The 15,310-nt window shown below is 42.9% G+C and overlaps 1 protein-coding gene across 1 annotated transcript in view; it reads left to right on the top strand.

Moving 5' to 3' along the window:
• Positions 1-15,310, top strand: part of ADARB2 (adenosine deaminase RNA specific B2 (inactive)) — a 430,816-nt gene that overhangs the window by 369,456 nt on the left and 46,050 nt on the right. The window contains exon 6 of the mRNA XM_039527879.1: positions 4,494-4,645. Coding sequence (XP_039383813.1) covers positions 4,494-4,645 — 152 coding nt within the window. The remainder of the gene's footprint in view (positions 1-4,493; positions 4,646-15,310) is intronic.

Here is a 15,310-nt window from a genome sequence, read left to right as displayed (position 1 = left end):
ATAAATGCTCCCATTCTTCCCTATGGAAAGGACACGTTAGTGTTTTGGTGGCGACCCTACAGTCTTCATCACCCATTTGTCCACCACCCAGCCCAGCTGCTCAATTTTGTCTATAAAGGCTGGACTTCACCCATGGTGAATTTATTTTATGAGTTTTTAACAGTACTCTGTTTTCTTAATAATGGGACCTGATCCTTAGTAGAAATAAATTGACATAGCTCCATTGACTTCAATGGGACTTTAACACATGCTTAAGTGCTTTGCAGACTCAGATTTTTATCTAATAGTCTGTAGACGGGCTTCAAAAAAGCAGGAACAGGGATGCATGAGGAAGCAACAATAGGGATGGAAGAGGAATAGATAAGTGAACAAGGACACTATACTGTCTTCTATATTTGATACAACTACAAAATTATAAAAATGATTTAAATTACAAATACATATTTTTAATTCCTCTTGTTTTTGACATTAGAAATGCCAGTTCTGTTTGTTGTCTTTTGTGGTTGTTGAGGTTTTTGATGATTAAAGGCCTGGAATGGGAGCTTTCTCATTTCTCAAGTGAAGAGATAGGCGTGTTGAATGAAACAGAACTTTTCTCTCAAAGTTTGTCAGACGTTTGAATAAAATAGATGTTACAAAAATTCTTGGATGGTCAGATTTATTTTATTTGTGACAGTCACAATCCCACTAATTCTCTAGATGTCTATGAAAAGACCAGACTTTTCCAATGTAAAAATAAAAAGCAACAAAAAAAACTTTTTGGATGCCTTCTGTATACATCATAAAGAATGAAGAAAGGCTACAAACACTGTTTTATACCAGTGAACTGCATTGACTTGAGTGGAGTTACTTCTGATTTACACTGGTTTGTGAGAAGGAGAATCAGGGTCTATCTTTTCATTCTTTACAGATCACCCTTAATAAAACTGTTATCTGCCTGTTGAAAATATTGGTATGGCATAGTGATCTTGCTAGTAAAAAGGCTTTGCAGTTCCCAGGGAGATAAGCTGCATTGGGAGCTAATGCATTTTCAGCCAATCAGATTGCAGCTTCTGTCCAAACCATACTTTAGTTTATACATGATGAAGCATGTAGTAATTTTCATCCAATCAAATGAAATTAGCTGCAATAAAACCAGCCACTTGGCCATAAATTTAACTCATACCTTGTTTTCATCCCAGTGGTCTCTTAATGGACTTGACTGCTTTTCTGTTAAGCTTGCTATTAAGGTACCTGTGGGAGACCATACACATTTATAGTGCTGTAATTGGTCTACAGACTTCCCTTACCTACATTTCACAAGCATTGTTTGCCCAAAAATAACTCCTGTAATTTTTTCAGAGAGTAAGAACCTGATTCAGCAAAGTACTTAACATGTGCTTAACCTTAAGAACATGCTTAAATCCCTTTGAAGTCAGATTTAAGTACATGCTTAAGTGTCCTGTTGAATAAGGACAGGCTTAAGCACATATTTAGAGTTAAGAACATTCTTTTGAATCAGGGCCTAAACACTGAAAATAGGAATCCCTACCTGTGTGTCAAAATTCCCAACTTCTGCTATTTTGCTGCTACCAATTCTGCTCACCTGCAGGCCTTCCTTCACATCCCAAATACCATACATGAAAGAAAGAGCTTGCATAACAGTGAAATGCATAGGAATAGAGTCTGCCTTTTAGCCACTACCTGCACTGGAACTGTTGTACTGATAGCAGAACCTGAAGTCATGATGCTTGTGCCAATACAATGGAATTCATTCTTCGCTGTGTAGTTATCTGTGCCTGTGCAAAGTAGGTGTAAACCACATGCTGACTTAGTAATATTTTAAACCCTCTGTGCACTCACACTACACAGGTGTGAATGACTATGCCGGGGGCTGGGTAATTGGGAATCTGGCCCAATGTCTCTTGGGAGAAGAAGTGCATTTGACAAGGTAAACTGTTCTCCCACTGTCCCATTCTTATGAGCATCACTTTTGGCTCTGGAATCCCCTAGTCCTAGCACACTGAGAGCACAAGGATAAACCTGCACCTAGACCCAACACAAGTATGCATGGTGCCCAGGGAATCCACCCGTCATTCTGCTCCCAGTTTTTATTAAAAAGAGAATCATAGTTGTCTCAGTATTAGAGATGCTCACCTACGATGCAGGGAATGATCTGAGTTCAAGATCAACCGTAGAAATACGACCCCACAGGCTGGTTAGGAGCCTGGAGATAATAATGCTTTCAGAATCCTGGAGCAAGACCCAAGCTGCACTGCCCTCCAGCTCTGCTGACAATTTTTAAAGCAGCTATATATCTCCCATTAGCCACAGACACTTTTTGATACACAGAGAATGGAAGAGAAATAGGGTTAATCAGTGAAAAATAATAGAACAGGATGGGTGATGATGAACTCACTTAATTCAGCCCAGTAAAGGTCTATTCCAACATACCTACTACCCTACCTAGCAACCTAGCAACTGTTTCTAAGTAGCACAAGCTTTCTCCTCCCCCCCCTCCCCCCCCCCCCCCCCGCTCCAGTTTTACATAATAATAGCAGGCATTAAGACTGTGCTGCTCTGCAGTCTCACAGCTGATTTTGTAGTGAATTATTTAAAGGCAACAGTGATTTCTCTGAAGTCCAAGCAGCAGGCCTTATAGGTATTTTATTATTTCAGGGGTTTCTATCAGGGCGATAATGTAATTAGTGTGGTTGGGAAATTCCGTCAAAGCAGGAAGAAAAATGAGAGAGCTGCATGTGGCAGTCTCTCCTCAGGAAACCTTGTGGTTCACTTTTCCTACAGGCAGGGTAATGTGCCTGTAAATTTCACCTGACAGAAAACGCATCATAGCCTCCAAAACTGACAAAACAACCAAACCATGGAAGAGTGACAGCCAAACAGCTCTAATGGCGCACAGATTGCACTGGGTAAAAACAAGCAGGCCCAGCAAGGAACAGTCCTGCTCCCATCTTGGAAAAAAAAGCATCCCAGTTACACCAACTGTAGGCAGAGCAGCAGACCTACCCTGCACAAAAGGATTGCCCACATTTCAGATTAGATGGGCAGAAATCCTGTTCCATATAGGAGAATCTTCCACATACAGACCCGGTTCTGGTCTCAAATATGCATACACACTACCCATTGACTTCACTAGGTATATCTGAGGGCAGAGGTGCAATCACAGTGTGAGAGGCTTGTCATTTCTCAGCTACACTAATCACATTATCACCCTAAACATTATAATCCTCATCACTAAAAGGTGTGTGATCCTACTGTCTGTCAAAAAAACATCACTGCCTTCAAACAATCCAAAGGGAAATCACCTGGGATGCTGCACAGGAAAACAGCCATAAAACCTGCTCTTGTTTTAAACCACATTAGTGAGAGGAATTTGCCTTCCCTGGCAACCTTTGCTAGGGTGGCAGGTTGGCTAAGTGCAATGTGTCCTCTTCTAGCTGCAGAGCCACATAGAAGATAAGAGCTTACTACTGCTACTACCTAACTAAGTTAGTTTTGTTAGCGAGACAAGGTAGGTGAGGTGATATCTCTTATTGGACCACCTTCTGTTGCTGGAAGGTATAAGCTTTCGAGCTATACAGAGCTCTTAGTTAGGTCTGGGAAAGGAAGCAGAGTTTCTGAAGTGCTCCGTGTAGCTCAAAAAGCTTGTACCTTCCACCAACAGAATTTTGTCCAGTAAAAGATATCACCTCACCTGCTTTGTCCCTTTCATATCCTGGGACCAACACAACTACAACAGCACTTCAAACAAGAATTTGTATTTTAGCTCAAGTAGTAGAGGTCTGTGTTTTTGGTGCACAGGGCCCAGGTTCTTTCTTCATTACATCAGGTAACTTGTGATTTCCAAAGATTTCAAAAACAGACAAGAGAGCCACTGTCAGTCAAGAATCAGAGGTCAGTTACAGAGGGGGTTCCTTTAGCATTCACACTTGGCTATGGATGAATAGGGAGGAAAACAGAAGACCGTTTTTGGATGTCTGAAATCTGTTATTTTCTTTTCAGGATTTCTGCTCATAAATTCAGGGCACTGCTATATGACCTCAATTCTGCAAAGCATTTAAGCATGTGCTTAAGTCACCTTGACTTTCAATGGGATCTGAGCACATGCTTAGGGGTGTGATGAATAGGGATAATTTGTTAAACCTCAGGGAGCTGTTCTCCTTTGATATGTGCACATAAGTCCCATCAGTAACAGTGAGATTTATGTACTGTATTTGCACGTCCAGATACCCTCTATCATTAGAATAAATTGCAACTAAGCAAGCCAAGAAACACATCAACAGTTCCAGGACCTTTTGAGCACCTCATTTACTTAGAGCAGCTTATTATTTTTCTACCATTGACGGTAGCCAAAATATGATGAAAGGTGCTAATAAAACAAACAAACAAAAACCCCAAAGGAAACAAAGAGAAACAAAACCACCACTGAGAGAGCAGAAATGTTTCTGATTTGGATTGTAACAAATGACCCGGAACTTCTTTTGTGATCATAGCAAACGGCGAGAGGACTGGGAGCGATCAGTCTTCATGCGATTAAAAGAGGGAGGCTACAGGCTGAAAGAAAACATTCTGTTCCATCTGTATGTGAGCACTTCACCCTGCGGAGATGCACGCCTCAACTCCCCCTACGAAATCACAACTGACTGTAAGAGCCATTACTCCCCCAACCCGACCCCTCCCCTTTTTTTAAGACAGATCTTTGTTCCTTTGTTTGTGGATAACATATTTCACTAGAAAGCACAGATGATAGGGGTGTGCGTCTGTCTGGATCTCTGTATGTATGTGTTGTGATGGAAACTGTGTGGATGGAAATGAAAGCTGGTTGAGGCATCATGAAACTTCCATGCCTGCCTGCAGCTCAGTGGCTGTGCTGGAAGAAAATCCCACAGGCCCTAATAAATAAACATCTTTCCTGTAAAGACCTGGGAGATCATCCCAGCCTTTGTCCTCTGGTGGAGCAGAGCATCCCAACTGTGACTGGGTTTGGCAGTTTCACAGAGTCACAGGGTTTAGATTGTACAATCATAATAATTCCTTGTGATTATCAAAAATTGTCTGTCATCCAATGATCCCAAAGTACTTTGCAAACGGCTTGTTGTTATTATTATTATTACTATTACTATTATTATTATTATTATTACCTAGTTCTTATATGATGATTTTCATCCAGAGATCTCAAAAGCACAGTAGTTTCTAGAGGCCCCAACTGGGACCAAGGTCCCATTGTGCTAAATGCTGCATATATTCGTAGTGACAAACAGTTCCTGCCTGAAAGAGCTTATGAAACAGACAAGATGGAAATGAATGGAAGAGGAAACAGGAACACAGAAAGGTGATGTGTCACACAACACCCTTGTTCAAAGGATCTTGATCTTCATGTTGCAGGCAAAGAAACTGAGGCACAGAGAGGAGAGACTTGATGAACCTCACACAGCCAATCAGTGGTATAGCTGGAGAGTGGTGCTTCTCCCAAACCCCACTTACAAACATATTTTTTCTTTTTTAAATATTATTTTCCTGGGAATGGAAAGTTTCACACCTGTAATGATATGTGGAACATCAAGCCTAGTGAGCCGAAATAAAAAAAAACAAACATTCCTATTGGTAGTAATATTGGTTCTAGTTTGTAGAAGGTGGAAAGATGTCCTGGACTAGGACTCATAAGACCTGAGTTCTATTTCTGGCTCTGCTCTGGCCTGCTAGGGGACCTTAGGCAAGCTACTTCAACTCCCTGTATCTCAGCTTCCCATCTGTAAAATGGGGATAATGATACTGGCCTCCTTTGTACAGGACTTTCAGACCTACTGATGAAAAGTGCTATACAAGGGCTATGTATTCATTTATTATTATTTATTTCTATATTCTGTTGTGGTGTCAGGAAAACATAAAGAAGAGAAAGAAAATGTCAAAAAGTCAAACAAAAAAACCTAATTTCAAGTCTCTGGTAATGGGGCGCATGGTAACTAAAGTCAGGAGTAATAATATTTGCTTAGAAAATAGATTTTTAAGAACAGGAAGTGCCTATGATTTCAAAAGTGATCATTGATTTTGGTGCCTCACATTTTTGCTGCTCAACATGAGCCCCTTAAATAGACCTTATTTTCAGAAAGCGTCTTCTGAAAATCAGGCCTCTTAAAGCTGCCTTAAATTGGGCACCCAAGAATTTAGGCACAAAAATGACTAGTCAATTTTTAGAATGTAGGTTGTTCTCAAGAATTACCAAAAGAATATGAAGGACTGAATTCTGCCCTCTGATGTCTGGGAATGTTGGGATTCCCCTGACTTCAATCAAAACGAGGCATGAAGATCTAAGGACAGGATTTGGCTTTGAGTCTAATGTATCCATCTTAGCATTGCTTTGCTTGCAGAGCTAACTCAAATTTGGGGTAACATATTCAGATTCAGGCAAATTTTGACCTCTTCATCTTTGCAGAAGCATTTGCGAATTCCACTATACAATTTTGCATTGATGCATCCATTAATGCAGCTCAAACAACTCCCCCAACCAATGGGCAGGTGAAGTTTGGATAAAAGCACAATAATAAAATTGTACAATGTTATCCATAATGACATTCTCCCTTTATGCCCTCTCTTTCTATTGATTTGTCTCCATTGTTTTCACTTGAAGACATGCAGGCTGTGTTGTAATTCTGGAGGATCTGTTAGTAATTCAAGAAGAAACACCTCGTCCCATCCTCACATGAAAGGAGGATTGTTTGACAGCTGAATTCCAACACTGATTATAGATATGCTGCCAAATTCAGGCCTGGAAGTGCAAGTCCATGTGGTGCATAGATCACTTCAATAAACGCATTGCTTCAACAGCTGATAAAAGCTCTTTATTTTCGACAATTGTGCTTCCAAGAAACTTCACTTTACAAAAATTGGGGTATTGATAATATAATATTTAGCACTTGGATAGTGCCCTTTAAAAAAACCCTCAAAAACAGCTATTAGTTTGGCAAGATTATTACACTCATTATTTTTCAGGTAGGAAAACACACAAAGAGGTTCACAGCGTGGTTCAGTAGCAGAGTTAGGAATAGAACCAAGTCCTGATTTCCAGTCCACTGCTCTAAGCACTAGATCACTGTACCTCTCTTCCCTATTCTAAAAGCTTCTGACATCACAGAAGAGATGTAATTGCTCAAAGATTGCCAAAAGCTATCCTTAAGTTAGACAAGCATTTCCTTTTAGCTCACACTATCCTGAAGACATCTGGGAAGACAAGCATTTTATAGTGTTTATCATTTAGATCCCTCTGGTTTTTTTACAAAGAAATAACCTTTCTTTTATCCAGTAATGACAAGAAAACCAAGATGAATGTTGTTTCTTTCTTATACAACAAAGAGCCAGCACAAGCCCTCAAACACCAGTGATTATTCTCTAAAGATGCATTAGTGTTTAAAAACAGTGTCTCGCCATGCACTTTATGGTTTTGAGTAGGAATATGATAAGCCTTTATCATATGTGGAGTGAGTGAAATCCATTCCTCAAATCTTCTAAAAAATTCCTGCATTATCCACCGAGACTTCCACAGCACCCTCAAATCCCCTTCTTATGTGCCTTTTTATGGTAAGAGAAAAGATAAGTTTGCATGCACTCAACCACATTCTTAAAATGGATGGCACTGGGTAACAATTAACGACAGATGTAAAAGTTTGACACTGGGGCTATGTCTATACTACCACTTATGTCTGCAAAACTCATGTCGCTCAGGGGTGTGAATATTCCAACCCCTGCGCAAGATAAGTTACACTGGCATAAGTGGTAGTGTGCACAGCACTACCACCACCAACATAGCTACTGCCACCCATTGGAGGTGGATTAATTATGTCAACGGGACAGCTCTCTCCCATCGGCATAGAGCAGCTGCGCTGCTGTAAGCTCTCTAGTGTAGACGTAGCCCAGGTGTTTGTAACTAATGGCTGTAATGCAGGCTGTAGCTGAAGGAGGAAAGATCAAATGAATCCCTCTTAAGCATGACTGAAATGAGACAATGAGTGATCAGAGCAAAAGAGAGTAAATCTGTAGAATGGCATCAGTGTTTTTCCTAGCTCAGGGTTGAGTTGGTCTGATTGTTGATGTATCTTCTACCAAGAAGGGACAATCACTTACTTGTAATTCTGAAGATATAACTCCATCAGGATTCTGACTCCTGATTCCTTAGTGTGGGACCAGCAGAACTCTCTCAGCTCTTACAGAACTTTGATCCTTTGAGGGCAGCAGTGGTGGGATAAAGTGAGGGCCATTCTCCCCTCAGCCACCATGTTCCACCACCTGCCATGTGTTAATGCTGGCTCCCAGACATTCCTGTCACTTCTGGAAGTGAAGCTCCAAAATGATAAACCAGTTTAATCATGGCCAAAAAATTGGCCTCAACAAAAATAAGATACAAGGTGTAAATGCTGATTCACTGTATATAAAGATAAACTCCGAAGTCTGAGGGTGAATGATAATCCTGTCAGGATAATATCTTCAGAGAAGCAGTTAATTTAGTCACCAGTTACGGATAAAGTAAGTAACTTTCCTTTCCCTCAAGATACCCACAATCCGCCAGGATTGACACTTGAGGAGAGTAAGCAGCTCTGGAGAGAACAAATGAAAAGGCAGGTAAAGCTGCTATAAGCAGCAAAACCAAGGGCTATAGAAAAAGAGACTAGGAGGGTAATAAAAGTTTAACCTATCTGTCATGGTGCCTGGTATGTGGCTCACAACTGAGGGGCCAATCTCTGGTCAGACTGTCAGAAAACAGGGCAGACACCCAAACTGGTGGTATATTCTATAATTAGATTTCACCAAGCCAGTAATGAATGTGCACTGCTGGAATACTGTCTCACCATGGAGCCACAGGCAGTCCCCTTAGGCACTACAGATGATTTACCACTAAGACTAGCTGGATTTAATGATGAAAGGTTATTAAAAACAATATTCATCACACATTAGGTTCTTACAGCCCCAAAGGGCCAATCACGTACCCCAGGTTAAGGTGTACTTCAGCTCTCACCAAAGACAATGCTGACAGCCAATTTCTTTAGTAAATCAAAGATTTATTAGGTAAAAAAAGGAAATGAGAGTCATTGAGAGATTCAAGTAAATAAAATACATTACAGGTGAATTAGAGTTTTTAGTCCAAATGTGCAGAGATGTAATGTATGCTAGTTTTCCATAAGTTCCTCAGGGTTTCCCAGAATGGCTTTTGGGGACCTCTGTCTTGCATCTGGAACCCCCCTGTCAGTGTTCAGATGGATCAGAGATATGGAATCACTCCCAGTGTGCCTTTTTATAGCTGCAAACAGTTTAGCAAGCATTTTTGTCACCACGTGGGCCTTGCTTTGTTGACTAAAAGTAGACAAAGTCTATGGATCTTCCACTGTTCTTCATATAATGACCCATGCTTAGAAATCAACAACCTTCTCACACAAAGTTTTAAGGCTTCAGTTCCGGTTGATGGGCCATTTAGAGATAATGTAAGCATAATGTGATAGCCAGGAACAATCAGGGGCGGCTCTAGACCCCAGCGCGCCAAGCAGGCGCGTGGGGCGGCCCTTTCCCGGGGGGGCGGCATTTGGTTCCGGTTGAGCTCCCGCAGGCATGCCGGCGGCAGGTCCACCGGAGCCCGGGATGAGTGGACCTGCCGCAGGCAGAACTGCGGCGGGTCTCCTCTTCCAGCGGCTCCGATTGAGCTCCCGCAGTCATGCCTGCGGCAGGTCCGCTCGTCCCGGGCTCCGGTGGATCTGCCGCCGGCATGCCGGCAGGAGCTCAACCGGAGCCGCGGGAAGAGGGGACCCGCCGCGGGACCGGGGAAGGGCGGCGCAGCGCACCGCGCTGCTTGGGGCAGCCTGATTTCTAGAGCCGCCCCTGGGAACAATTCTTCATTAGATTTTACACATCAAGTAACTTCACATCTAAACATGTAAATACAGGCCTTTTGACCTAATGTTAATTAAGGAGAGTTGTATAAAAGTAATTACAGAGTTACAGGACATGAAAAAGGATATAGCAACAACAGGTTAATTGAGTTACACTAATATACGTTAAACGGAATGTAGGTAGATGAAGACAAATACAATTAACATCTATTCTAACAAGTGAAGTGCCTAGATATACAATAGGACCTTTTAACATTCCTTTGACGTTCACCCACCAGTGAAGTGGTACACTTAACACTTCTCTGAAATCTTGGCCTGAGCTAGCCAGCTGCCAGCACCACACTACATTTAAACAAAAGGACTGGGGTGATCCAGGTATTTAAGGCCAGTCATACTTCAGGGCCAGATAAATTTGCTGAAACAATTTAAAAAATATTATAAAAATCTGTTATGAAAAACATGTTTTAATAGGAACAAACCAGCATGTCTTCTGTCAAGAAAAATCTTGGTGTCTACACAAAATGGTGATCCAAAACCCATGGTAGTCAAAGGAGAGATGACCATTGACTTCAGTGTGTGTGGCGGGGCGGGTGGGGACTGGCCCCAAAGGAGAATTAGTTTTCATTTATTTGGACTTTCCAAAAGCCTGTGACACAGTCCATCACCAGACATTACTTCTGATCAGATTACTACATGACTACTTAGTAATAAAGAATTGTCATGAATTAGAAATTGGTTAAAAGAGAAAACAAAGCATAAGTAGTCAATTTTCAATGTGACAAATGGTTAGCAGCAGTTGGTGCCCTTAGGTTCCATATTGAAACTGGTGTTGTTTACAATATTTGTCAGTGATCCGAAAAAGAGGAGTGTCTATTTTTGTATCTGTCAGTGACATAATTTGCAAGTGACACAAAATTATTTAGGTTAGTCAAGACTAGAGAAGACTGGGAGGGACTCCAGAAAGCCCCAACAAAGTTGATGGCACATGATATTCAGTGTTGACTAATTAATGATAACCACCCAGGAAAAAGTCCTGGATAGCATTGTGGACCATTCAATGAAACCCAAATGCTGCACAACATACATATGCTACACATCCCCATGGTGGACTCAGAATTTGCAATAGGAAAGGTTTTGACATTGTGAAAAGCCAGTGGGGCAATCTGACGGTAGCTGACCAGGGATACTGTCTAGCTAAGTACCCAAACACAAACAGTTTGAAACAAGTACTTCATATTTTGGATACCAGGCTCCAACCTTCATATCACTCAGCTATAAAGAAGAGACAACTAGGTCTATAGGGAGAACTGACCCAGTACAGATAGGCTCAAAGCATCTCTCTGTCAAAAGGACACACATGGGTTGATAGAAAGCAGTGCAGTGCAGCTTGCAGTAGCTAAAGCTTCCCATATAATGTACCCTTGCTGTGTGATTGTAAAGTTGCTTATTTATGTAACCTATTTATATGCCCCCTGATTATCATTGTATCAGAGTGCCTCACTGCCTTTAATGTGTTTATCTCGTGACACCCCTGTGAGGTAGGTGGCCCCACTGACTGTTTGGCAGGCTTCCTGCTTCTGATGTACTTAAAAAAAATTGCTGTTGGTTTTTGAATCTTTGGCTAGTTGCTTTTCAATTCTTTTTTGGCCTGCCTAATTATACTTTTACGCCTGGCTTGCCAGAGTTTATGCTCCTTTCTATTGTCCTCAGTAGGATTTAACTTTCAATTTTTAAAGGATGCCTTTTTGCCTCTAACTGCTTCTTTTACTTTGTTGTTTAGCCACGGTGGCACTTTTTTGGTTCTCTTACTATGTTTTTATTATTATTATTATTATTATTATTATTTGGGGTATACATTTAATTTGAGCCTCTGTTATGGTGTTTTTTTAAAAGTTGCATGCAGCCACTTCACTTTTGTGACTGTACCTTTTAATTTCTATTTAACTAGCTTCCTCTTTGGGCCTACAAGAGCGGGCACTTGAACATAGGTCTCCAAATCCTATGCTTGTACCCTAACCAGTGGGCAAACTTTCCAACCTCTTCCAACTACTTTTTCACGCACTCTCATGTTAACCCTTCTACATACACATTGCTAGGAATCAGAGGACCGTGTCACCACCTCTCCTTTTCCAGTGCCCCCTCCCACTTTGTTTTAGTTGTGCCCATTGTACAGACAGCTGCTATCATCCCTGGACTGTGCTTAGGGGCAGTATCCCAGCACTGTTTTTTGCAACATACTCCACTGGTTTATACAGAATACAGTGCATACATTACACCTTTCACCACCTGGGAAACTACAGAATAATCAGGTCATTGATGTGTCTTGCGGCTTCTTTGATTTGTTCGTTGTTTTCATGAGCCTCCTTTGAAGTAAAAGGAATCACTCAAAAAAAGAACCCTGAGTCAGTGAATCTTAACTTCCCAAACTCTCTACCTCTGGCAAGTTTTTGCCTCATCGGCCATCTTTCTTCCAAAGTGTGCACTCTCTCTCTACATGGATTGACACAGATAGATAGAATCTGCCCGAGGGCTGTCTCCACTCTCCTCCCCTGGGCTGCTTTGCTATCTCTTGCTAACATGCCTTGTGCCATTGACTCCTTGATAGCCCAGCTCGTGTTTTATCCCACACTCCCTTTAGGTCTGAAACACACCATTGCATCTGCTCCATGGGGTCTTCCTCCTGCTTGTCTATTAACCTACAGCTGTGCTGGAACTCTGATGCATACACATTCAATAGAGCTCCCATCTGAACTGGATCCACAGGCAACCATATGAGCTGGGTCATTGAATTTGTGGGTAATTTAGAGGTGTGATGTGAATTGGATTTTTCAGTGGGAATGGGGAAGGGGAAGAGAAAAGCACATGGAAAGACACAATCCACATGAAACCTTGAATTCATGTACTCCACAGATGGAGTTGTGATTTTAACAACTCAAGGCTCCAGCTGCTGATCTTTTTACCCCATCTTCAATGAAAATGCAAGCGCCAAGCTCTGTTTCCTCCCGTTGACTGAGCTGTTCTGGAGGAGGCAGCCTGGCCAAACCAGCCCTGCTAGAGTTAGTAGAACCAAGCCAAACTTTTGTGGATTCAGGTTTGGTCACAGTATGATCCTCAGATCAGGAACCCAACCTCAGCACAAAAGCAGCAGAAAAGGGCCAGCCTTACCAGGAGGCCATATAAGCCAATCCATCTTCCAGCGAACTGGACTCAAAAGGCAGTGATCTCCATGGCCCATCACTTCTCCATGTAGATGTTCACCTACTCTTCAGGGAAAAGGTCCCCAAACACCGCATCTTCTAAGCTGACATGAAAATGCAAATATCATCAGCTCGCGATGCTAAGTGAGCCACAACCTGTGTCCAAACTTTTTGGAGTTGGGTCAGTGTTTTCAGAAATGCATGAGAAAAATTGTCAGCCTCTCCTCTACTGATCCCAGCTGCTGTTTGAATAGTCCGCTCCGGAATAGGCACCTTTCATATTTGTAGTGCTATTTTCTGCTAGGAAATGTTTGTTTCTTGGAGAGGCAAGGAGGAAAAGGTTTCCATTTCAAGACAGAATATCTAGATAGCAGCTCACCTCTCTGATTACTGATTTGGTACTGTTCAGTGGTAAAAAAACAAAAAGAGGTTCTTTGTGGTTTAGAATATACTACCCTCAGGGCAATTAATGTATAGGTCGAACACAGTCATTTTAGGTGGGGCACTATTAATCTGAGCTATACACCTGTTCAATAGTGACGGGCACTTCTCACTTCTCTGTGCTTTGCTGTGATTGCTGGGCTGTTCAGTTAACTGGTGCTGCTGCTCTGGAGCCTCCCCTCACTTCAAGTGTAGGTAACTTGAGTTAACTCTGCAGTGAGGATGTAGCCAGCGTAGTGTTCCCTGTAGTTAGCTTTCCCCGTCGATTGTGCCAGTCGTTCTCAGCTGGGAGCAGAAATGACTTTAGTTTCTGGCTCAGAACAGCTGACATGGCAGCATTGCAGAGCATGGCAGCAAGTTAACAGCTCTGTACACGCCTGCCCTGGATCCTAACGTAGCATAGCAGCTCTGTACGCAGCAAAGACTCTTCAGACAAGTCCCAGTCCTAACAGAATTCTTTGGGCCTACCAGAGGAAAAGTAAGAACAGGAAAGCAATACTGTAAAATACCTGCTGGCTTTATTATTGTCATTATCGTAACCAAGGTAGCTCTGAAAGAGGAAGACTGCTCTCATTGCATGTTGTGAGCTGGCAAGGAGTCATGGGCAGTCAGACCTAATGATCAGAGCCAAAGTCTGCAGGAGGAGGATGGATCTCAGTTGCACAAGGAACTCCCTGTTCCTGCGATGGGTATATATAGAAGGACCCCAGCTGTGACAGGGTCCCCTAGGTGCAACTTGGACTGTGGAACCCCTGCAGTGCCATAACAAGGGCGAGGCAAGTGAAGCACTTACCTCGGCACCAGGGGCAGCTCTAGCAATTTCGCCGCCCCAAGCACGGCGGCACACCGCAGGGGGCGCTCTGCGGGAGGTCCACTGGAGCTACGGGACCAGCGGACCCTCCGCAGCCACGCCTGCGGGAGGTCCACTGGAGCCACCTGCCGCCCTCCCGGCAACAGGCAGAGCGCCCCCCGCGGCATGCCGCCCCAAGCACGCGCCTGGAGCCGGCCCTGCTCGGCACAGAAAGCCAATCGGCAGCGCTTTGGCAGCAGCTCTACTGCCACCACTTCTTCGGCGACAATTTGGCGGCGGGTCCCTGAGTCCCTGTCGGAGGGAAGGACCCGCTGCCAAATTGCCGCCACCAAAAAGCCCTTGCCTTGGGCGCAAAAATTACTTCTTACGACTCTGGACCCCTGAGCTCTCCGAACCTACCAACCTGGGTTGCCTCTCACACTGTGATGCTGATGTCAAGCTACAAACTTCTGACAGGCACTACACTTACACAGACATCCACAGGCAGGGACTCACCCAGCTGAGTTATATCAATGATTTCTCAATCGCCCATGAACCATCAATACAGAGGCATCCCAGTGCCCCAGCATTGCACCCCAGAACTGTACCATCTTGCACTGATCAGAAGCATGGCCAGGGTAAGCTCATTACCTAGTTCACCACTCCGTCAAAAGGGCAGTGGACATGCAAGAACCATTTTTCACATGAGCTGATATTTCCCAGCTGTTTTAGGTAAAATATAAAACAGCTTTATGAGCTACAGATAGATTTTAAGTGATTATAAGTGTTAGGCATAAAGGTCAGAGATAGTTACATTAAGAAAATGAAAAGTAAACAGGCATTCTAAATCTTAAACTTGTAGTATAAGCAAGAGTTGAATAAAACAGTGTCTCACCCTGACAGGTGGTACAAGCAGGTTACTCAGTACACCAGCTGGGACTATCTTCCTGCCTGGGACCATCCTTCCCCAGTTCAAAGTCTTTCCCCAGTTCAGATGTTCTTCCAGGTGT

Source organism: Mauremys reevesii, linkage group 2 (assembly GCF_016161935.1).
Source record: "Mauremys reevesii isolate NIE-2019 linkage group 2, ASM1616193v1, whole genome shotgun sequence".
NCBI classification, from domain to species: domain Eukaryota; kingdom Metazoa; phylum Chordata; order Testudines; family Geoemydidae; genus Mauremys; species Mauremys reevesii.
The sequence above is the reverse complement of the archived record's forward strand: the minus strand, read 5'-3'. Positions and strand labels throughout refer to the sequence as shown.